General features: G+C 44.7%; 2 protein-coding genes across 5 annotated transcripts in view; one reads left to right on the top strand and one right to left on the bottom strand.

The window, feature by feature from the left end:
• THUMPD2 (THUMP domain 2 tRNA and snRNA guanosine methyltransferase) lies at positions 1-24,792 on the top strand. 3 transcript variants are annotated; one of them, XM_078859794.1, is made up of 11 exons: positions 1-187; positions 3,687-3,833; positions 10,466-10,595; positions 11,383-11,831; positions 16,820-16,897; positions 18,915-18,967; positions 19,564-19,651; positions 20,363-20,434; positions 20,975-21,089; positions 21,253-21,373; positions 23,399-24,792. In XM_078859794.1, the coding sequence occupies exons 2-11, from the start codon at positions 3,699-3,701 to the stop codon at positions 23,424-23,426; spliced, it is 1,269 nt and encodes a 422-aa protein (XP_078715920.1). In that variant the 5' UTR covers positions 1-187; positions 3,687-3,698; the 3' UTR covers positions 23,427-24,792. The 3 variants fall into 3 exon arrangements, with proteins under 3 accessions (XP_078715920.1, XP_078715918.1, XP_078715919.1); XM_078859792.1 differs by having other exon boundaries at positions 23,075-24,792; XM_078859793.1 differs by lacking the exons at positions 1-187; positions 3,687-3,833 and adding an exon at positions 9,716-9,730 and having other exon boundaries at positions 23,075-24,792.
• LOC144934205 (disintegrin and metalloproteinase domain-containing protein 12-like) overlaps positions 15,308-24,792 on the bottom strand; it is a 37,434-nt gene continuing 27,949 nt past the window's right edge. For both annotated transcript variants that reach the window (XM_078859787.1, XM_078859788.1), the window contains one exon: positions 15,308-15,811. In XM_078859787.1, coding sequence (XP_078715913.1) covers positions 15,733-15,811 — 79 coding nt within the window. In that variant the 3' untranslated portion in view covers positions 15,308-15,732. The remainder of the gene's footprint in view (positions 15,812-24,792) is intronic.

Below are 24,792 nucleotides of genomic sequence, written 5' to 3'. Positions count from 1 at the left end.
TCCGCGCGTGTTGGCGTGGTCGGCGCGAGAGTTGGAGGGCCGATTCTGTGCCTCGTCCCTTTAACCCTTCAGCGGAGTCTGCGAGCGCTCTTGCGAATCGCTGGAAGACTCTGCGAGGGTTTGAGAGACTCTGAGAGAGGCTGCGAGGCACCACGCTCAGCGAACCGGGCACTCACGCCCGTCCAGGGTGAGCGCGGGCTCAACCATGTGGCGCCTACAGAGGGGGTGACAAAGTAGGGGGGGGTGAAATGGTTTCGCCCAACTAAGTCACGTTTCTTGACTTAAAGATTTCGTTCTAGATTTGAAGCTTTCGTGACTGCAAGGATACTCTTAGGTTTTTTTCTGTAAAGTCACGTAGGTAAAAATAAGAATAAATTGTATTATTATTTATTATTATTTTATTAAATAATAAAATATTTCACTTTATATGAATTCTTGCAGTCACGAAAGCTTTAATACCCTTAGGATTGTTTCGGTAAAGTCACGTAGGTAAAAAAAAGTAATAATAAAATATTTTATTTTAATAATAATAAAATATTTTATTATTAATAACATATTTTATTATTAATACTTTTTTACCTACGTGACTTTACCGAAAAAACCTAAGAGTATTAAAGCTTTCGTGACTGCAGGAATTCATATTATTGGGTCTTTCGGTAAAGTCGCGTAGAGAGGATCAAAGAAAATAACAAAAAAACACAAGCAGTCATCAGGAGAAAAAATTGTGTGAAAGCTGCTGAAGCAGGCTGTTTAAAAGGTTTCAAATGGGTGTAGCCCAAGGGTCATAAGCGAAGTGGGCTGGGCTAGTAATGTTAAAGTGAGAAATTTGCATGTCAATGGAAGATCGGAGAGCCACCGCCACATCGAGAGACATTTAACCTGTTAATGTGAAACCAGAGAGTCGATTATAACTACTAACAGCAGAAGCTAGGATAGAAACATCACAGCTAGTTATGACTTAAACTGGTTAATAACGTCCTTCCAATGATTGCTCAGTTTGTACCCATCTTCTCGGTTGAAATTGTGTCTGTGTCTATATATATGGATGGCTTCATGAACGAATCTTTGTTGATAGCCAGTGGGCTTGCAAAGTACCTTCGTCTTAGAGAAATCAATTTCGTGTGAGCCCACCGCATTAATAAAATTATCAACCACGGCCGAGGTATTGGTCCTACCGTGTTTCAGATCTGCCTTGTGTTCACGAACACGGTCTGAGACATGTCGCTTAGTTTCCCCAATGTAACTACTGCTGCAGACACAGCTTAGTTTGTAGACGCCGGGGTATTGCATGTCAGGGATCACATCCTTCACAGGTGGGATCCGATCACGCATTTTAAACCTTTAAAACAGCCTGCCTCGGCAGCTTTCCTGCTATTTTTTCTCCTGATGACGATTGCTTGTGTTGCGATCGAAAAGTCATGTTTATGTTTTAACATTACGGAAATGAACCCGTTTTATATATTTTTTCTTGGATCGTTTGGCTCCCTTATTCTTCTTGCTCCCCTTTTTTTCTGGTGGGGAGAGTGGACCCATCTTCAGGTGAACATTTCTGGAGTGTACACAGGAAATTGAATGTAAGGACTTTTAACCAGGTTAACAAGTACCACGGTACTGTGGTGGTTAAAGTTGCCATTACAACGGTACACGTTCCGACTTGTGGAGGTTGTGGATGCTTAGGTCTTTGCAATATCCATAAAAAAGATCAATCATCACCGTCCATGATATACCCACTGCTGCGCTTCCAAAGCCCTTCACCATGTGCTATTGGCTTCATTTTATTTGTTTTTCTGATCTCTTGAATTCCAGCCTCGTTAACTTGAACAGCACGCTATGAAAAAGAGCACTCATTGATCAGATGGCTAACTGGACATAAGAGGTGAAACTTTGGAAAATTAGCAGACCTGTTTAAAATTTACATAAATGTAAAGTGTACATTTGCGATTTCATGCATGCATCGTTACCCTTGCGCATCCAGAGTAATCGTGGAATCCAGATTCAGACCCTACGCCAGCCGCATCGAGTGTAGGTCGCTTTGTATGGTTCTGCATCAATTATGGTGTTTCCTCCCATCATATATTCCAAAGCTCTTATAACCTTGCTCTATTAAATAAATGTGAACTCGCGTATCACAACTTTGATTGTGCTGTTGGTTACTTGGCCGCTTGTCGTTTTGGTCCTGCATCTGAAACAAAGCAGATTTTGTATTCCACGCTTGTGAAATGACTCGAACGACGAACTACAAGGAGCCTCTCTTATTAGAACACCGTAACAATATGAGGTCTGGGCTTCATGCTTGGTCTTGAAGGTCGTGTCTTCCCTCGGACATCCCCTCCCATTGTGCTCTGCCCTTTTATATCTCTCAATGTTTTCTCCCCCAGCAAATCTCAGTCCTATCCCAACCGTCGCCTCTGGCTTTCACTATTTACGTTCAAAGGGGGCATCCATTTAGTACATACGCAAAAATCTGTCAACTTGACCACTCCCCCCTCCCTGTACGCACGCGTACTTTTTACCCCCCACCTGCGTACATACGCTTGACGCACCCCCCCCCCCCCAGAATCCTATAGAACGGCCGATATTTAATCCACGCAGAAACGATCAAGGATGAATAATATTAACGTGTTAAAAAAACACTAAGTCTACCGCCGGACTATCTAACTCATTTGGAGGCCAATGTAGACAAATTATTATCGAGGCTTCACACCCCCCCCCCCCCGTTTCCTATGTGTACGTACATTGTCAGTAGGCCCCCATACGCAAGCGTACGCATTAACCCCTCCCTCCCCCCTCCATGTGTACGTACTAAATGGATGGCCCCAAACCTTTTCTTCCAATCACTTCAATAGACTTTCCCCACCAATCGCTGTGGAAGCCTCTTTCTGCCAATCGGAGACTTTGGCCTATTTTTGAATAACCGTTATGCTTGCACATTGGCTTGGGGTGAGTGCTTGTTATTTTCGGTCATTACACTGGCATCAACTGGAACCAGGACATTGCCATGCTAGGGGATCCGTTGAGTTGGTGCAGGAGTCGCGTGTCCACTGGCCATGGAGCCACCGTCCTCTCGCTATTGTTTGTCTTTTGATCTCAGACCTGACTTGTACGTATGCATATACCTGTCAACCCCTTATCATTGCCTACCTTATTACAGACCAATTCAGACCTTATTGGTCACCTTGTACCCTTATAAATCTCAATGTTCATCCTACAAATTCCATATTGAAACGGCTGTATGCCGATTGGATCAAAATACTAAATTTCCCCGTACAATAATATGGGTAAAGCATATGGGTTGACAAGTATGCATGTGTGTTGAACCTCTTTCACATTGTACGTAGCCAACCGTGCTAATCGGAGGTGCGGAGGCAAGACGACAAACTCAACACAAAAATAAGTTCTAAGTAAATGAGTTTTCAATCTAGATGATTTAAACGTGCACAGCTCCAGTGGCTTCCTAATATCAGAAGGGAGAGCGTTCCAGACGGCCACAGAAGCACATCTGAAAGCGCCCAATATGGTGACCGTCTTTGATTCGATAGCCAGCCAAAAGCTGCTGCTGCTGCAAGGATGACCGGAGTTTGCGTGATGGATTATGCTCCTTGATGAGATCAGCAAGGTATTGTGGTTCATTTGTGGCAAGCACTTTGTTGTGTAATGAGTGCAACTTTATAATGTATTCGTTCCAGGACCTGGCGCCCATGTTTGGTGTGGAGGAAACCATGACCAGCGAGGCCTCCTCCCCGTGTCGGCTCGGCTCCTTCATGTGCACGGTGGGGCGCGGCCTGGAGGCCCTGGCCGCCGCGGAGATCGAGCAGCGACTTGGGGCCACGCAGGCGAGCCTTCTGATCCCTGTCCCACATTCCCTGCCCTCACAACCCCCCCTCTTCTGAGTCTCTGCCCCGGGTTCAGTCTGCACCACTGTTGGTCTCCACATTTAGTCGCCACTTTATTGATCTGATTCTTGGCTCATGAGGCCGAGACGTGGCTTATAGGCTGCGTCTACAAATCCACTATGTACGTTTGCACCGAGATGTGAAGCAGAAAACTAAATTTAGGATGACGAGAAAAACCAAACAAACTTGGGTCTAGATTCAAAATCCAGGATACACACTGGCGTATTCTGTGTCCGTCATTAACCAGCCAAGACGCTCAGTGGTAGAGTGAGCAGTTCGCAATTGGAAGGTTGCGAGTTCAAATCCTGGGTGGGGGTTCAATAAAATAGAATACCACTTCTTGGGAAGTCGGCAGTGGTTGCTCTATGGTTAGACTCCCCCCCCCCACCATATTTTCTACTATAATGAGCTAAGAATGTGTGTGTGTCTCGCGCGTGACGTCACTCCACATGAGGCCAACCCCCCCTCAATAATCATGAGCGGGTGACGTCACTCCACATGTAGCCCCCCCCCCCTCTTTAATAATCATGAAGAGGTGATGTCTTCCAAATGGACACCCCCCTCCCTCACCATTAATAATAATTAGCGGGTGACGTCACTCCACATGGGGTGGTGAGGCGCCTCCTCCCCCCTCCTCAGCGTCAACTTATAACCCTCACTACAAAGGCAGAACCCTCACGTCACGCGATCTCCGTAATGCTATTGAGACATAGAAGTAAAAAGGACATGATGAACAAGGGATTATAACCTTTAAATGAAATAAGTCTGTGTCACCACGGCCTTACAAATTACACACGAATGGATGCAATGAATATCACGTCGCGGTCTGCTTTTCGCTTGCAAGTTTCAGATTTACTGCAATACACCCGTCCTTGGACGGGCAAAAGGCTAGTGAATATATAATATCCACCACTGCTCATTGGAGCAGGACATTATTTGGATATCTTCTATCTTTTTCTATATAAAAATACAATTTTGTCTGTGGGTTTGTGTGTGGGTTTGTGTGTGTTTGCGCGCTTGCGAAGGATTTGGCTCTCCAACAGTGGGGTTTACGTAAAATAAAAATAGCCAGGTACCACGCCGTAAGCCCCGCCATAAGCAAGCGCTATTTCTTTTTCACATTTATCAACTTTTAATTAGTTGAATTAGCGATTTAGTGCGATTTCTGGGCGTTCCCAATGTATTTATTTATTTATGACACGTGCATGGCCATACCAACTCACGCGCCTTTGGTGGGGAGGACGGCTCAAGCCAAGTCGCATGCCTTCAGTGGGAGTGTGGGGGACATTTTCTTTGGCGTTAAAAATACTATAAAAATACACTAAACGCGCAGGTAAATTCTTCACTGTGTGATGTCCCCCCCACCCCGATGCGTGCAGTTACTACTATTTAACTACTAGATTAAAACTCTTCAAATCTAGATTACTACTATACAGTCGCTAAATGCTACCACTATAGGCCGAGATATTACTGCAGAGCGGCCGGGGAGATCGTGGCTGGGGGGGGGGGGTCAGGGGTAGCAGCCCAGCCCCAGCCTGCCAAGGTGCCACCTCGGCCGGCTGGACAATCTAGGTGAGGCCAGAGGCTCTGCACGGGACTAGGCCTCACCACGCCACTCTGTCAGGTGAGTACTTTGTGCTATAGAGTCGATAAATACTGCTGTACAGTCAACATGTACTACTGTAGTGATAGCAGGTACCACCACAGTCGGTATGCACTGCTGTAATCATAGCAGGTACCACCACAGTCAGTATGCACTGCTGTTAGATTTTTCAGAGTACGTTTTAAATATATAAATTTAACCCGGGCAACGCCGGGTACTTCCCGCTAGTTACTAATATACCCCAATGATCCGATCCAAATTAGGGATTTTGATCGGATCATTGGGGGGGCACGTGCCACTCCACCACCCCCACTGGCTCCACCAGTGCACTTACAAATATATCATATGGAAAATCCGTCTAGATGCAACATTGTATTAGCTTTCCTGCTGATTGACTTATTTATATTGATTTCTAAAACTTTTAACAATACACCATGCAAAAACGATTTACAAATATACCAAGTTTAGTTAAGTATCGTCTACGCCTGGCAATAATATTGCAGCTTAGGATGTTTGTTGTGGGAAGGAGTATTTATTAATTTCAAGATCCTTGCAGCACAGCAATAGACATTGTATTTCAACAGCATTTACTAGAGATGCTGGTTTCCATTATAGGCAAATATCGATTCTGTGCTCACTAAGCCTCGCTGGCATGTTGAGTTTTTGCTTATTTTCTTTCATATGGCTGATGTAGATGCAGAGCAACAACTACATTGTCACATTGAGGTGGTCAAGCCAGATAATAACTGCGTCAGGAACAGCGGAGTGTATCGCTGTGATGTCTTCTTCATATTTGTGGATTGAGCATTGCATCGTTATATGATGTACGGTCTGTTCTGGATGACCCACAGTCGCACATTACTGGAGTTTTAATTTTCTATATGTGTATCAGGTATCCGCATCAACCATGTTTTGTGCAGATGAGGTTTAGGGTGTACCACAAGCTTCGTGGAAAATCCAAACCAGAGATCTTCTGTTTTTTTTCTTATTACATGCAACTGATTTGTCAGAATTCCAAGAATGTTTTTTTTAATTAAATATCTACTTTCACAGATTGTGTTGAGGTTAAAGGTTTTGGTTTGTAACAATATGAAAAAAATACATCATATGGAAGTTTTTAGTAATAGGGAAAGAAACAAAATGAGGTTCTGTGGCTTTTAACCAAATCTATAAAAACCAGAGAGAGAGAGCCCTTGAGAAACCAACCCCAGAGCCACAGCGCGGGTGCCATTGCACGAATGACGTTACGCACGGCATGGCCTGGGATGAAATGCCTCGCCCAAGTCAGAGAAGTAGGTTGAGGCCATAGTTTTTCGTAATTTGGCAATAAACCACTTTGCCATAGAGTCAAGAACATCAATAGCAACAGCTCTGTTTTCACCAATCGCATTAGTGGCGAATGTGGCCGTGTGCACATGACAGACGAGCAACTCTTTAAAACCATTTGTGGGATGCTATTGGGGCCCCCTGATATTGTGATTTATAAGGTTATATTGTCGGAAAATAAGATGGATGCTGTTGTGTATTATGCAAACCGATACCAACACTAAATGTTCCACCATAATTCAAAGTAAATTTACCTGCAAACATTGAGGCAAGTGTAAGGACAGAGTTGTTTGCCATGAGTTGTTTAATAATTTTTCATATCAGAAGCCCAAAATGCAATTACAATATAAAATGTAGATATCAGCTTGTATTGGAAGATATTCTCTTTCACATTGGATATAAATGTTGATATTAACATAGATTTTATGGATTTATTGAAATATATGGAAAGCCTCTGTGCTTCTCTTAATGACCTTGGAATAATTCCTATTAAACCATGACATTCAATACATATGTGGCTGCTTTTATAGACTAAAGAGAGTATTTCACCCTCTTATATAAAAGAGCAAAAAAACAACAAGAAAGATTTAAGAGATATTTAATATCGCTTAGGCTGGATCAGTGTGGGAGCAGGAAGTGGCTTAAGGCAAACTTTTAAATAAATCATGTGGCTCATTCCACTCTGTTGATTTATTACACGGGCTGCTCCGGGAAGCGTTGAGATGAAAGAGCGGCTGATGTGATCACAAGAACGGATTTGAACTGCTGTGCCGTCCGTGCCTTCATTTGGCCTTCATTTGGCGGTGTGTGGTGAAGGATGATTGTGCCGGAGGTGGGGGGTCACACAGGCACCCCCTGAATTTCCCAGTAGAATCCCTGTGATGAGCTGTGTGCGTTATATGTAGTGAGAAAGAAGCTCCGTTTGAAATCATCAACACCTTGTGAGCAGCCTAAGGTGGAGCGGGGAGCAGCGGTGGCACAGGGGTTAACACTGCACGTGATTTCTGGTCGTAGCTAACGTCAGCGACGAGTGATATCTGAACCGGTCTTTGGCCCTCCTGTCACCAACCGAACTAATCGGTGTGGTGAATTATGATAAAAACAACCCCCATATCCAAGACGGCATGTCGAGCCTTCATGCAGCAGTGATTGACAACTGTACATTGTGAGCAGTAGAGCTAATTTCTGCTGGTGTTTATATACATAAGTGTGTGTGTGTGTCTCCGCATGTATTTTTCTACACCTGTGTGTGTGCGCGCCTTTGTTTTGTGATAAGTAGTTGAATTATTTATTTGCAGCCATGGTCAATCCACTGCTGGATTAAAACCTCCCCAAAGCTCCCGCTATCTCTGACGACGATGTAATATTCCACCTAGCACCTACACATGAGCTGATTTAATTACTCCATCTCAACATTGGATATCCTCTCGGATGCATTAGATCTGTTGCAGTATTATGGTAACCATTAATGTAGAAATTATTTTTTGTTATTGAAAATGCAATGTGATAATAAAGTAATGTCTTTCGCTTACATGTTTTCGCAGTTCTGCACACATTAATATCGGCCATACAAGGTGTAGCTGTTTTATATTAAATTGAGGTATAATAAAAAAACAAATATGGTCGACAACAAATTACATTTAAAACATCAGATTCTCATCGTAAAGTTACAAGTTCAATTCCTCTCGTCTCTCGCAGGCATGCTCAATCGCCACTTGTGGCCTATCACAAGTTATAAATGGTCCCTAAGCTCTGAAGTAACACAAGGAGAAAGGTGTCGGGGCGCGTGACGCACGGTTGTTCGTCACACGTGTGAAACGCTTGAGAATGAGGATCGTTTGGGAAGGAAACGGTGATTTCCCCAGCTGCTGTTTGAGCAATCGTGTGCAGGCAGCTGCACAAAAGAATTTAACGGCAGTATCCGTGCTCCCACTCAACCTGCTCACGATCGGTCAACAATGTCTGCAGGATGAAGGCCTCCTTAAGCTACCACCATTGCTTAACTTCTCACGTTGCAACAAGCCATTTAGCTCCCGCACACCGGCTGATCTCATCACTCCATTTATGCGATGGACGTATTCTTGGGTGTGTTCCATCGTTTGACTGCTATTCCATTGTCTCAACTGCTGGCCATCATTCCTTTTAGCGATGCACCTTGCCCAAGTATGTAATACTCCATGCGCTTTTCAGATTTTGTTCCGTTTTTGAGAACATCCATTTTTCAATTTGATGTGTCACGGCAGGTGATATCGACTGATTATAAACTTTGGTCTCGAAGTACATTGGTACAGTAAACATCTTGACGATTAGTAAAGTTGGTCGAGCTTTTCTGTTTATAGAGGGGTGTCCCACGTCTCGGGCCTGTTTTGTGTCGATATGTTGGTAGTCATTTTGTAATGAGATAGTGACATCTACTGGTTGGAAAAGGGAAGCACGGGTACAGGCACCATTATAAACATTATCCAATCCCCAAAGGGAGATGTATCTAGGCCAAAGGTGAAGAAGAGCAGGGCCGGCCGAGAAACTCCGAGAACCGGCTAGAAAGTTCCACGAGAGGGCGTGGCCGGAGGCGGAGCCTAGCCGCGCCTGTGGCAATATAAGCGCCTCGGAGGAGGACTCGGGATCGGTGTGGGGAGTCTTGGGTCCGGACTGTCGCTGCTCGCCGTCATCTCTCTCCGTCGTTCGGCCACGTGGCGGATCTCCTGCGGAGTTCCACCGCCCTTCCCGGCACGCCGTCAGCCAGCGGCGAGACCGGGAGCAGACGGGCGGAACCCGCCATGTGATCAACCGTGTGTGTAGTCTGCAGAACGTTAAAATCTAAGTGTGTATTTGGAGAGGAAGCCGATAACGTTGGCCTGTGCTGTGCCCGTACGTGGAATAAAGAAGAGAACCCTCTACACGACATATCGCGGAAGTCGCTCATTACAATTGTACCACTTTTTGGCAGAATGACGGCCCTTTCCAAGTAACATGAGAGCCCTTCCGCATTTCATAATTAATCTTTGGCTGATTCCATACAGAAAGTTGCCCATTCCACCACTGGTCATGCTGCAGAATGATTCGGAGTGGGCAGGATTAGGTCAGTGTTAGGGCATAAGTAATGCAGGCGGATAGCTTCCGCAAACTGTTAGGCCACGAGGTTTTTTGTCGAATACTTACATGCAGATTATCGCAGCCAATATGATGATAATAGATATTTTGGGTTTGGCACCAGATTTATCTGGCCAAATATTTGTCATGTAACCCTCCCCCAGTCGACGTTGCCAAAATAAATTGTCATGTGTACCAACAGGCCATTTTTTTGTATTTCACCGGTAAGTTAAAGAATAATTATCACAACCAAAATTTGCAAGTAGACACGATGTTTTGCTTGAAACTGTCAAGCAAGATCAGGTTATGAAACCAGGACGTTAGACTTACAACATATACTGACCAAATAAAATAATGGATTATCGCACTCATGATATGATGCTTATGTTGTGATTCTAGAAATATATTGTAATCGGTCACTATCTGTCATTTCATGTTCAATTGTGGCAGAAATAATCTCAGTTATTTCCCAACTTTGTTATTCCGCCAGTCAAGCAAGGCTGCGTTTGACTTATTTCTGTTTTGTTTCAAATTGCATTTCTATCTTGTTTAGGTAGAAACTTCAGACGGTAAAGTGTTTTTCATGGCGAAGGGAGATGAAAAATTATTGGAGCTGAAGTCTGTGGAGCGTCTCTTTGTGCTCGTAAAGAAAATCCCATCGGTCACTTTGCCACGGAACAAAGGTAATGAATACACTTTCATATTTTTATTAAGTTTTCTTCCCTTCCACTGATTTTCATGGATTGCAAATTGTCCTCTTGTCCATTAATGTGTGCATGTTCTCTGTTGTAACGTTTCACGTTAAGTGGCAATTGCCACAGTAACAAATCAAAGCATACGTTGTTTTGCGTGCACATGCAAGAGTGACCTGCATCACCAAAATGACGAAAAAAAAACAAATTATAAAGAAAGTACAGCAATGAAGCTATTGAAAATCAAAGCAAAAAATAACTCGACTGAAAAATCCAAAAGAATATTGCACAAATATAAATAAATGTTAACTAATAAAATCCCTGCAGCATGAGTCTACTTGGGAACATAATTTTTACACTGATCACAGTACGGTATCAGTAAAAAAACATAAAATAGACATAGGGTGAGTTGGACTCATGTGTAAACTGCGAAGGATACACTCGTCAAATGCAATTGCAAGTGAGGTTATTATAAAGTGTGTTGGCAATTACAAGCACTTAGATTGCATAGAAATCCAAGTGTCTTCTACCACCATTGACTGAGCTTCCCATTCCTTCAATTCACATCTCCATTTGTACTTACGTGATAACTCATTCGGACCAATTCATTTTGGGAGGCTCATTAAGTCTTTGCGAATGCACCACTGCCAATAAAGCCTCTTGAGCTGTGTTTGAAATTTAAATAAGGTGGTTTTCATAATCAAGTGATTTTAGTTCTCCGGTTAAATTGTTTTGTGCGTTTCCTGTACGTACGTTGAACCCCGTTCTTTATTTGCAGGCGCTGGGTTGAGGATGATCTCCAAGCGAGTGACGTCGGACCTCGCGTCGTGGGGCGACGCTGTGACGCTGTGGAAGGGCCTGCAGGCTGTGCAACGAGGCCCTCCCGGTGACCGTGTATCCCACAGAAAGAGGCGTGCTCAAGGTGAAACGGCTTCTTGCTGCAAGAAGGAAAGGACATCGCCAATGCTCGATCCGCAAGTTGTACCGACAAGGATGGAGCCTGTGCCCGAACGTGAGGCTAAGGAGTTCGATTTGGAGAACGCTGAGCAAGATACAGACAGGTGTGACGCACGGAGGCCTGTGGAAATAGGAGGTGAATCTGCGTTTGAGGCGCAGCCTGGGAGCTCTGAGATGATGCGCCATCGCATCTGCGCGCCAACCGATGTTGAAAGCTTCCGAGTGTCTTTCCGATGTAGTGGGAACAACAGTCAACATTACAACTCTCAGGTAGGTCCATCGGTTTAAAACGAGTTCATATTCAAGTTAAAACATTAAAACGTGCGATTCATATACTGTGACAGTTTCTTGTTTTGTGGGACACAGTATGTAACGGTGGAAATTTGCTTTAAAAGCGCAGCGTGACACGCTGATTCTTTTTTACAGTGCTTTGAGCCATCATAAATCCATTTTGGCAAAATATTTTGTACAGGACGTTTTTTCCATCGTGCAGTTTGCAATCCAGTGTGGGCCTGGGTGCGTAGAGCTGTAGTGCAACTAGGACATAACTGAGACTGTTTAATCTCACCAAATGTTAACAGTGCTGTTTGCTGCTGGCCACTTGACATTTTGAGGGGTGTGGCCCTATGTTCAGAAATTGTAAGATGCAAAAAACAATTGCTGAGAAACCGCACGCAAAATCACAGCATTCCGCAGCTGGGAGGAGGGAGGGAGGCCAGAACTCCATCACAACATGTGCATCTTGAACTGGAGCACAATCGCTGTGGAATGCACCCGTTGCATTGCTGTTAGTATGCCTCTCCCATGGGGATGCTGTTAGAGATGTACGGCATTGCTGAATCCCGAAACGTAGAGACGAGCTTCACAAAAGTTACAACGTGGGTTCGGGGTGCCTCTCTCAAGGTATTCTCACAAGCGTTACTTACAGGGGCGATGTGGCGGATGTGTGAGAGAGTTGAGAGTGGTAGAAACGTGCGGAACGTAAGAGCTCGTGAGCATGAGGTGCGGAGATGCACCCAGCGGGTTGGGAATTGATCGAATTCTTCAACCACATTGGAAAAGAAGAGGGGGGAAAGTCAGCCGTTTAGGGCTTGAGAAAGTAATATCTCTGTTACCGAAAAGGTCGGATAGTTAGAGAGTGAATCATATGAACCTTATGGCGGGACCCCGGGGTCCCGAATTAACGGAAGGCAAAATCGTAAATAATTTATTTTTGGCGACTCCGTCCCACCGCCCACATAAACGCCGCGCCCCACCTGGCGCGGATCATTCTGTTGTTGTGTCGTCCAAGCGCAGCAGCGAGGACGAATGCGCAGAAGAGCCGAACAAGCGAAACTTTTATTAGCGCATCGTGCAGAGCTCGTAGAGAGGAATGGATTGCCGTATCGTTCGCCTTCAACAGACATAAAATGATGTCGCAACGCAGTTTATGCGAGAGCCGGGGGCTTATGGGACATCGGGGTCCCGCCATAAGGTTCATATCCACGAGCAGACTAATGCCCCCTTGCAGGCCAGGTGCCGAGTCACCTGCCACGGGGGGTGTTCTCAGACGTGTAGAGGGCGCTCTATCAAAAACAAATCATTATTATTAAAGGAAGTGTTTGGCGCTGGATTGTAGGTGGAAGTGAAAACGGGGGGTTAGTGTGTGGATCGATAGCACTGAGTCACATGGAGGCAGTGCTTGGGAAGAGGAGGATGTGATGCAGTGTGCACAGTGGAGGAGGTCTGTTTTTGAGATGGGTTCTGTGGGTGCCCAGCGATTGCTCACGAAGGGGAGGACCTAATGGTGAGTGCTGAGATATACTATCGCAGCAGGCCTGGGAGGGAGGTTTGGATGCCCTTTGAGTAACATGATCTTGACCATGACACTGCCATGCCAAAGGCACACATTCACGATAGCCGTGAGGATGCAGTGGTGGTTGTTGACAACAAGGAGTCGCGTGTGGGTTAGATGTGGTTTAGTGAACGAGTGAGACAGTGACCAGGGGGCCTACTGGCTCCATTTCACTGGCCAGTGATGTTCGCCCTCTTCTGGGGTTGCTTCCAATACAGCAGCCACCAACTGGCCTGGTTGTGATGTCACGGGACATGCCATTCAGATGACCGCTCTTGCATTGAGAGAACACGAGGATTGGGGACAGCTCGACAGCTCTGGCACAGTACATGCTCAGCCCAATCAATTCGACTTTCGTTTCTGTAAATTAGATGTGAGATGTGATTACACTGGTCAACACACTTTTTCTGGCATAAGGTATTCCAACGGTTTTAAGGTAATCTGGCATCAGTTTTTGTCTATCACATCAGGTTTTTGAGATATCAAATATTGTATTTTCAATAAAAACTGCAGAAGAAAAATTTAATAAATGTGGATATCTACATAAAATGATATTATAAACACACTATCCTAAAAATACAGCACCATATTTTAACACTAAAGCAGTCACTGACTCGCAACAACTTGCAATCATAAGTGACAGAGTTAATTTCTGGTAAAATCAATGAAAATGGGGTATGCCGATAACATAAAAATGAGATGTGATGGAGCAAATCTGAGTTCAGATTTGAAATCAGCACCCTGAAATTAGTCTAAATCAGCTGCAAAAGTTCAGGCCAGTGTTATTGAAAAATCAGTGTGATCCTTGTTACACTCTACCTACCACATATATTTTCCATGTGAATGCCATGAAAGATGTATGCGTATCTGCTTTAATGTCTTTATGCGTTTGTGTTTTGTTTGTCATTTGAATGCCAATAATATCGCATTGTGAAATACGGTCGAGTTAATGCACCATGCAGGTCACACTTATTTGTGATTTTATTTGGCTTCTGTCGCAAAAAGTCACGTACACAATATATTGCACAAAATACATAAATAACAATCATGAAGTTTAACTCAAACAGATTAGCACTGTTGGTTATGTACGGTGCGAAAGAAGTTCAACATACATACAAACTTGGTGTACACATGAACCCAAATCATTTGAGTGCATAGCTTCTCTCCCTTGTTACCTTTGTTCACCTGGCGCGGCTGCGGATTTGCTAGGGGGATGCCTTCCACGACAGTCAAAGGCTTCCTCTAACGTCCCCCATCCCTGCTCACGCTCACTGGTGCGCCCTGTGCCATCTATTGAGCCCTGATGATCTCTTTGGTCCCCAGTTGAAACCACAAAATATGAGTCAAAGATGTTAAAGGCACTCAAATATCACATTATTAAATTATAATTCTACATGCTTGTTTTCAAGTGGGCAGCAATTTGGTTAATGACAATACACATTATCAAGTAAATTATGTTAAAATGAAGCCGGACAGACAAAGAATCACGTGTTGGTGAGATGGAGATACAATGTGTGGGCACATTAGGGAAGGTATTGCTGCAGTATCAAGATTGCCATCTTAAAGATTTCAATCACTTTGTAATCAGTATTGCCTCCTCGCTAAATGTAATGGAAACAAGGCACTTCATAATTATGCACATCCATCATTGGCCCCCTAACTGGTAGACGGATTCCCCAGGTCTCATGACACTCGGCCTGGTCTCTTGATGTTGATGTCCCAACCTCGTGACACAAAATCGACTTGAAACCTGTACTTGACGGCGAGGCAGCCCCCAGGGCAGAGTGACGGCCGCAGCGCCTGGCCTGGGCTGTGCAGGCAGCTGCCAGGAGCAGTGGGGGGGGGGGGGAGCAGTGGGGGGGGGGGGAGCAGTGGGGGGGGGGAGCAGTGGGGGGGGGGGGGAGCAGTGGGGGGGGGGGGAGCAGTGGGGGGGGGCGCACTTCGTGCTGGGACTCGTAAGTGGCGGCGATTGCATCGAAGCAAAACGACCCGGATTTGAACTAAATACAAAGGCCACTCGGAGGTTCATCAGTGCAAGCGGGGTCCAACCCCCTACAGCTGGCAGCCACTTTCGACCACAAGCACAAAGGAAATCTGTGTTAGGTCAGGGGCCCCCTCTTTAAAATCGTGAATAGGAGTTTATTCCCGCTGGCATATGCAAATGTAAAAGCTCCACCTGAAGGACCCGATTTAAAGTTATTTCATGGAAATTCACGGTTTAACATAGTTGGCACCTTAGACAGGTATCCGATTGGCCTCGGCTCACACTGAGAGTGGGAAGCTTCGTGTTTCTCATCAGGGAATCGCACAAATGTCCTTGTTCAATGAGGGGCACTTTTAATTCCCTTCCCGGCCATCTGGGCTGCTTTTAGCTCCGCACATCTTCACCAATGCATTGGCCGGGCTGCTGGCGATTCTGCAACAGAAGATGGAGCAGTTAGGGTGCATGGATGGTGTAGTGTTTTACACAATTGAACCACTTATGAAGCTGAACGTAATTTTGCATCATAGCCTATGTACAGAAGTCCAGCTACTGCAAGGCAATATTGATTACCTCTAGACTGCTAAATGTACCAACTTTATATTCATATGTTTGAGTTGTACGCCTTCTGGTGTCATCTGGTCCAAAACCAATGGGGACTAGGCTCTAAAGAAAGCCGTCTCGGGTGTGGACCAATCAACTTAAAGGACAGTGCATATTATTATCATTATCAGAGTTGCTTCTTTTTGTTAGCTTTTTTGACTACTTGTGTTGTGGTTATTGCAAACATGATGCCTTGCATAAAGGTGTCAGTTTTGTACCAGTTTAAAAGGGTAAAAAACCAACTACTATATTTTGCCACTGGTAAAAGAGATCTCATAGTTTATATTCAAGCGTTGCACGGAATGAAAACCTTTTGATGATGTGATGATGATGATGAACGTTTCACAGAGGACGGATACCAAATAGTCTGGTCAGCGTTTCTAAGCTGCATTGACGATGACTCCAGTTCACTTGCGGGAACACTGCGAATGTTTTTGATTATAACTCTTTGGCAAAGCACCACCCTGATGGATTTAATCTAAAACTGATGTTTGAAAATAGTTCGTCTCATTGCAAAGAGACGAACTTTTGTTTATCCAGCTGTGGAACACTGTTGTGACACCCTCATCTCACAATGGGAAGATCTAAAGTGTAAATCCTGGTTGAGAGTTAACTCGGCCCCATCATCCTCTCTCGAGTCCATAAAACGAGCCCCATCTTGTGAGATGTCACCAGCGTTTGTACTGTGGGGTGAGACTGTCTCCTGGCATAGAAATGTGACATTTCCACCACTGCTTTAGGGCTGCCACGACCACACCTCCTAGTGTGCACCGAGGTGGGTGACACATTGTGCCCTGGCTGTGGTTCACTGTGTGTGTTGTCTTTTTTTTATGCACTCAGGACCTGGGTAAGGCAGTAGGGAAGGCACTGGCAAACGCCTATGGGTGGAACACGGACCTACGCCATCCACAGCTCGAAGTAGGTTCAACACTCGTTGACAAGCATTTACGACAAACACATTCCTATTTTAATGTCATCCACAACTATGCACACATTGCATGCTGCATTTAAGAAGCACATGACTAACTGGGATTTGGTACGGTGCTATAAAACACTTTCAAGTCACGGGAAATGTCAGTTGTAAGTAAAATACTCGTGTTTACACGAAAGATGTACACGACCAACGGACCTGTTATTGCACTGGTAAACTCCGTTATATTAAACACTGAAGTCCCTTTTCTTCGTGTCAGACTTAAAATACCACTATGACAAAACTCTGGTTTGGCATCGCAGAAGGACATATGGCAAATAGCATTGTGGATACCGACTGTGTGCACTGTGGAATTAAAATTTTCGACAAAAATGTCCTGCGGGTAGTTCTACAATTTAGGCAACCTCACAGTGAAAGATTCCACATCACATCTGGGGAGTAATTGTGAAGGTAATTAATTTCTATAGTTTTTTGAAAACTTGACTTATGGAATAAGTTGGTTTCACATGCACATGAAAATGAATGCATCGTCACCACCTTCCCAGTGTGAATAACAAAGTGGATGACTGATCTATTTGTGAATGATAGACTTAACTGGTGCTCATGTAAATATCCACTTGCGATCATACCAACGGTTATACAAATTAAAGTGTCTGAAACGGACATCAGAACTCCTGGAACGGGCCCTGTGCATCCTGGCGGCTAATCGGAAGTTCCCCTGCGATGTTTCCAGCTGAATGATGGAACTCTGCGGGGCTGCAGAATAATCATCTATGGAACCATGTATTATCGGTGTCCAAATGATGGAAAAAGAATAGGCCTTTACCCTTTCCGGCAATAATACGGGTGTTAAAACAGGTCTCTGGTCTAACACTGGTGAGACACGGCCATAAAGGAGGTTGTCTTGTCAACGTGCATTTGCATGTTTGACTACAAGCAAGTGAAGTCATGTAGAAGGAAAATAATAAAATAATATTCTTTTATTATTTCCCTTCTGCGTGACTTTACCGAAAGAACCAAGAATATGAATCCCTGCAGTCGCGAAAGCTTTAAATCGAAATACAAGCAAGTGGTTAATGCAGACTTGATGCCTTGCAATAGGTGTCTATTTGGTGTTTGACCATCTTAACACCTCCTGTATTATTTCCGGAAAGGGCAAAGCCTATTTTCATTTCATCATTCAGAATAATCATCTCTTCCAATCGGCAGCATTCTGCGGATCATTTCAGTGCAATGGCTCGTCGTCAATGTCTGTTTTGCCATCCGTAAATGCGTAAATGACCGACATCTTTCGCGCGTGTAGGTGCTTCTGTACGCAGCACGCAAATCCGCGTGAACGCTCGGTGGCTTGAACATCCACTTTTAATAGACATTCCATCCAAGCTGCACAACAACGCGTGTCAACTCTAGCAGTCTATAAGTACTGCAGCGCCTCCGCGTGGCCGCACGTGACACTGCGTGGCGTTGTTCTATAATAAGCGTGGCGTCGTACATGGGTAGTGGCTGCAACCTGTGACTTAGCGGCTACACCTGTGATTTTGCCGGAGGCATTGGTGAGCACCTGGAGTTGTCGGATCCCAGTGAGATCTGCAGAATTGCGGATCACACTGGTTCACGATCAGATGATTGAATGCGATCTGAAGCATGTGATTGTGCCCCACTCTACCAAAATCGCGCTGGCCAAAATAAATGTTTAACTCCTTTTGGATACATATGAAAATTAAATGATTATTTATCCTATTCCACCGTATATTAATAATTTTACCATTGTAGCACGCACAGTTTACATTCACTGTCATGCGGAGAGAAAACGATTCGGAGGCACAGGAAACCACAGGCAAGCGGGAAGGCAGCCAAAGTTAGCGCCAACAATTTGCCAAGCTCTGTGGGGTTCTCTATTTGGATGTTTGGCCAACTCCATTCATAAGGCATGATAGTTGATAAATTACACTGTCCCTCGTATTCACGGTCGGTTGCCCTGTACTTGGCTGTGTTATTTTGCAGGTGTTCGTGCATTTGAATGATTTGTATTGCGTTGTGGCGTTTCCTGTTACACGGTGAGTCAGCAGCAGCTCACACCTTATCTAAGCCAATTGTACATAAACTGTTTATTTCACAATCTCAATTATGTCATCAAAAATAAAAGTTTTGTGTGTGGCTGTCTTATCCTGACTCCAGTTATCCATAGGATCCAGATAATCCTCCAATCTTCCTGGATATTTACCAATTGTTTCTTCCTGTTATCTGTGAATCACGAAGTAGAATACCAGGACAAGACAACTTACGACCTTTGTATGCAAATTGTTGACAGTCCACAGATAACATACATTTGAGAAAAAAAAACTATTCCCAAGAATTGCAAGATATTGACTCGATGTTTCACTAACAAAACAAACATTATTTAATCTCTCGCTTTTATTCAAGCTGTCAATGATGTAAAAATATTTTATTTTTATTATGTACATATGTGGAACTTCTTTTGCACCATACGTGGCCAACCGTGCTAATTGGAGGTGTGGGGGAAGGACAACAACTAAACACAAAGAGCACAATTCTAAAGAAATTTGTTTTAAAGTGCAGAGCATAATGTTTCCAAATGTTTAATTGTATTGCATATGAACAAAATCAATGAAAGTTGTTATGTTCTTCCCAGGATTCCGTTGTCAAAAAGAGGGTACTGCATTCGCTCCGGTTTGCGTTCCACCGTGGCGTATGCTATGGCCAGCCTCGCGGGAATCCAGGTACTGTGCGAGCCAGGGACGTGAATGTCCCATTGTTAAGCTCGTGGTACGTGGGCTGTCAGAATCAGAATTATACTGGAGGAATCCGATGAGTTACAAAGCTCTTTTTCACAGATATCCAGTAAGGAGCGGGTCAGAAGATTATTACACGATCGGAGTGCAAAGTGTAGGAAAGGTAAACAGATCACTTAAAAAATATATACAAATTAAATTAAACAATTTTTTATCTTACCAGGTGAAGCCCACCGAGCTATTAACTACTGAGCTATTAACTACTGCGATACCGCTAGAGGGGACAGGGCAGGGCGTTTCAGGCTACGCCGAAGCCAAACAGCTCCATATGTTTCAGTCAGTTTCAGGCAATATATCAGATGACGGCATTTCACTTGAAACTGCCAAGCATCTTGGGGACAGACTTTAAGAATTGAGAATTTTATTTGTTTGGCTATGTCAGGTGGTGGGAGGGCCTTAAAACATAAAATCGACCAGATCGTGTCTGTGAAAAACCTACGCATTACATCTGAATTAATTACACAAACAACTTTGTATGTTTGGTATATTGATGTCATCAGTAATCAACAATTTTCTTAATGGAGGTTCAAACCATCAATGCATCTTACAGCTAGTAACTGCTTAATGCTCAAAGCGAATGCGTGGCTAAAGTGCGATGCACAGGAGTCACTAATGTGTGTGTTGTGTGTTTTTTGTCAGCCACATGCAGTTGTCATGGACCCCATGTGTGGCATGGGGACACTGCTATTGGAGGCTGCTATGGCATGGAAGGTGAGTGGGGTGCTTTATAGGCCACCTGTATTTTTCTTCCGTAAGGAATTCGCCAAACATCCAAAAACGTCTTGGCCATCATTGAAGCTACCATGCAAACTAAACGATCCATGGGATTTACAAGCTGAGTGAACCTCACTGCTTGGGCACTGATACCGGTGTCAATTTATTACTCAATCGGGATAACTCAGAGCAGCAAGCATCGCCCCTTATTGGTAAACTATTGTCCGCTTGCAGGCCAAGTGCCGAGTCAACTTGTTCCGCACAGAGGCAGCTGCTACTGGGTGTTGGGGGGGGGTCTCCTTTGAGAATGCCTGAGCTGGGATGTGATAGAATGCGTGGCCCAAGGAGATCAATAGCTCAATTAACAACAAACACAAATTCACACACACATTTGTCTTAAAGCACGAACAAAGTATGACTTATATGAATTATGTTCAGTCCACAGTCCGTAACACAATGTACGTAAATATCATTGTTGGATCATTGTGGTCGCACCAGGCAAGAGCACAGATTTACGCAACAAAAATGTTTTTCCAGACCGTGCGCTGCCTTGGAACAGATGTGGACGCACAGCAACTCGCGCAAGCACAAGAGAACATTCACTTTGCAGAACTGGATCATAGGGTTGGGTTGCTTCAAGCTTCTGTCACAGGTGAAATATGGCAATCTGTGCATGTTTGTATATTTTCCCTTTGCAGCCTAGAGTAACTTTTGATTGTGTCACTTTTGAATGTCTATTTTTTATAAAGTTTGATCCCATTATGGCTGAGACATGACTATGGAATGTTGTGTATGTGAACATTGCTGTCTTTTAGCCCTGCCGATCCCCTGCAATGCTATTGATGTCATCATCTGTGACATTCCTTTTGGACAGAAGTATAGCAGTGATGAAGAGATGAAGACTCTAATGCCAAAAATATTACAAGAAATGATGAGGTAAGCATGTTTTGTAATTATTTTTAGTCAATGTCGTATTGCCTGGCGTGAGAATGCTACCTTTCTGTAGTTTTTTAAAAATCATATCATATTATAGATTTGAAGCTTTCGTGACTGCAAGGATTCACATTCTTAGGTTTTTTCGTTAAAGTCACATTAGGTAAAAAATTTAAATTAATAAAAGTAACAAAAATAAATCACGTCGTTTTTTACCTACGTGACTTTACCGAAAAAACCTAAGAATATGAATCATATCATAGCCAATTCCAAATTGAAACAATCATGCACCTTTCCTACACCCGATGTTATCGTCGTCGCTGATGGGTCCATTGACGAAACCTGTCGAGGCACGCGTGCCCAAGGGGCCACGGTGCAGCAGCAGCAGAGCCAGAGACTTCCAAGTTCAAACTCCAGTCAGGGCTTGCTCCTAAGTGCCACCTCGTGGCAGGCCCGAGTGGTTGTCAGAGGTCGCAAACGGGTTTTGATTCCTTACCCGTACCCGGCCGCACCAGGGTCGCAAATGGGTACCCGTACCCGGCCGGGTACGGGTAGGGTACGGGTATCGGGTACCTGATTGCGACCTCTGGGATGAAGCCATGTTTCAGGCGCGGGTGGGTTGATTCTAGGAACTTGAATTGTGAGAAGAGACAAGACGTTGGGAAATTAGTGACAAACGGTGACTCACCAGTGACTCACGGCCTACCCGTACCCGTTCCCGGCCGCACCAGGGTCGCAAACGGGTACCCGTACCCGGCCGGGTACGGGTAGCCGGGTATCGGGTAGGGTACGGGTATCGGGTACCCGGTTGCGACCTCTGGTGGTTGTTCTACAAAGAAACTGGCTGCCACGCCAGCCATGCGGCATTCCCATCGCTAGCTCAAAACCACCAATGGAGAGCCGCGCTACTGCACGAGATTTTAGGCAGGGAGATGATGTGATGGAAATCACAAGAGCCCTTTTGGTACACCCACATAACAATGACGTTGTAGATGTATGGAACACAGCCGCTACAGACAAGCCATTAATGAAAAGTGACGGTTGAGCTATTTTCTCCGGGAATTATTTTGGCAAAATAATTTGCTTCAAATATTTTCTTCATAGTTTTTTCCACGCTAACTTTTACTGTCAATTATTACTCTGTGCCAGATCTTAGTTGTTGAAACACTGCTTGGTTAAAGTCTGAAATAATTGGTGGTATTGTTTTAATTTTCACTTTTCCAACACAAAACTCTTTAACTGTACCGTAAAGTTCAAGCCAATGGGACCTTCGCATACCGAGGCCTGGTGTGGTGACAAACGCCTCCACCAAATGATTATGCGAAGGGTTTTGGGAATCTGGGGAAGTCCAGTTTGACACCAACCTGCAGGGGCAGCAAGATGCCAGCACGAGGCAGCACCACAAGCAGGCTGCTATCCTACTTTGTAAGGACAGTGTACATTCTTTCCTCCTTGAACGTGCGCACACTGAGAGTGGGACTCGCCGACTGCCTACAGGGAACCTAGAAAAAGTCCTGAGACTAAAGGAGGCGTGGGGGAGACCTTCATCCCTCAGTGGCTTGATTATAACTTCTGACAACGATGATAACTGTTTGAGTACTTTTGCATGCTATAAATAATTTAATCGGTCGATAAATTCTCAACATTTAGATTATTGTGGTCTCGATATTCCGTCACTTCTACATTATTATTATTTTCTTCCAGGGTGCTACGAGTTGGTGGCAACATCGTTCTTCTCGTCAGCTGCCAAATGTCCTCTCGCGTACGCAGTCTGTCTCAAGAGCTGCACAAACTTTGCGACAAAAATACTGAGTCTTCGGTTGAATCAGCTGCTGCTACTGCCAAGACAATGGTTTTTCAGGATACAAGTGATCCACAAGCAACATCAAATGAAGACGGACAGCGGTGTGTTCAAGCAAGAACTGAATCGTGCGTTGAGAGTGAAGAGGTGACGTGCGGCGACTCAAGGCTGACGTGTGAAGGTGTATACCCTGTGAGTCTGGGGGAAACCGACGCCTGTATCCACAGGTACAAGAAAACAGCAACTCCCACGTGAGGATGTTGCCCAGGGGTTGCTCACCAAGGGGAGGACCTAATGATGAGTGCTGGGAAACACTATAGCAATAGGCCTGGGAGGGAGGGTGGGTGAGATTCGAGTAACATGTTTTAAGTCATGTTTGCTCTAAGCCAAGTGAGAGTTGATTGAGACTCAAGTCGTTTTTTCCAAGGGTCACACAAAGCAATGGAGCAGTGACCACACACCCCTTGGGCTGCACCGCAACCTCTCAACGGCTGCGCCCCTACCCCACCTCACACACAGTGGTGGCACAGAAGCCTCCTCGCACTTCTGTGTGTGAGAGGAGTTCTGCGCAGGAGATGTGAAAGGGATACCTCCACTCACAGCCATCCATGCCTTGGAAAGGAAGAAGCAGCCTCAGTCATTCCAACCCCGACCACAGTGACACATGGTGCATCACACAGGCAAGGTGAGTGCTGTTAACGAGCACCTCTGAAAGCCAACAGAAGGCTAGCACCACTACGCCCGGCTACCTTTGTCTCCCCACTGGTGATGTGTATGTACCGCACAAGGTACCCATTTACGGCCGAGTCAACCTAGGAGGCCAAAGTTCAGTTTATATATTTGGCACTTCATGTTGGCCATGAACCCCTGGTTGGCGGGTTCGTAGTGTATTGCGCTAACCACGCTCTACTCATGTGGGACTGTGTATGCTCACTTGCACACACAATCCGACATGTACACACAACACTTGCTTGCAAATGAAACGCTTGACCTAACACTCATCCCCTCACGAACCTTGGAAATGCTGCTTTTCTTGTGTATCTGCCGTATACAGACCTAATTATTTAGTCATTTGGCATTGGCAGTGAAGTACAAGAAAAATGACAATAATTCACTTCATTCCTCAATAATACTTGTAGCCTTAAAAAGGAAGCTCTAGAAATATTCAAGTCATATTTCAGGCAATGGCCTTTCTGCTGTTTGCTATAAAGGGACCAATTCCCGAAATGATGCCTGGTATATTTTTGGAGGAATGTGACTCTTCAAAGACTCTGCTGTGCACCCAATTCGCCGCCTCACTCTGTCCAGGCAGACAGGGCGGGGGTGGGGGGGCTCACTTCTGCCCATCGTGATGTTGGGGAATTCAAGTCACCATGGCTACAGTATCCTTGCTGTCGTTGACATTTCGCGGTGTTTTAACTTGCTACTCGGTGTGTGTAATGTCATGATACATACGCTGATGTGACTTCCTATTCTTCAAGCTCCTCTGTGGGTCATTGTTGTAAAACAGCTGATGGTTGAATGTTTAACCCACGTTAACAAATAAAATAAATAAAATTGTTCGTCATAAGCATGCATATTCCCAGCTCACTGTGTGTATCGTCACTTTGCACCTCATGGC

Source organism: Lampetra fluviatilis, chromosome 9, assembly GCF_964198595.1.
Source record: "Lampetra fluviatilis chromosome 9, kcLamFluv1.1, whole genome shotgun sequence".
NCBI classification, from domain to species: Eukaryota; Metazoa; Chordata; class Hyperoartia; order Petromyzontiformes; family Petromyzontidae; genus Lampetra; species Lampetra fluviatilis.
The sequence above is the reverse complement of the archived record's forward strand: the minus strand, read 5'-3'. Positions and strand labels throughout refer to the sequence as shown.

Coding starts and splice junctions, on each gene's coding strand:
- THUMPD2 (XM_078859792.1), top strand. CDS start 3,699: ATGTTTGGTGTGGAGGAAACCATGACCAGCGAGGCCTCCTCCCCGTGT. Junction 10,596..11,382: donor CACTTTGCCACGGAACAAAG/GTAATGAATACA, acceptor CTTTATTTGCAG/GCGCTGGGTTGAGGATGATC. Junction 21,090..21,252: donor GCTTCAAGCTTCTGTCACAG/GTGAAATATGGC, acceptor GCTGTCTTTTAG/CCCTGCCGATCCCCTGCAAT.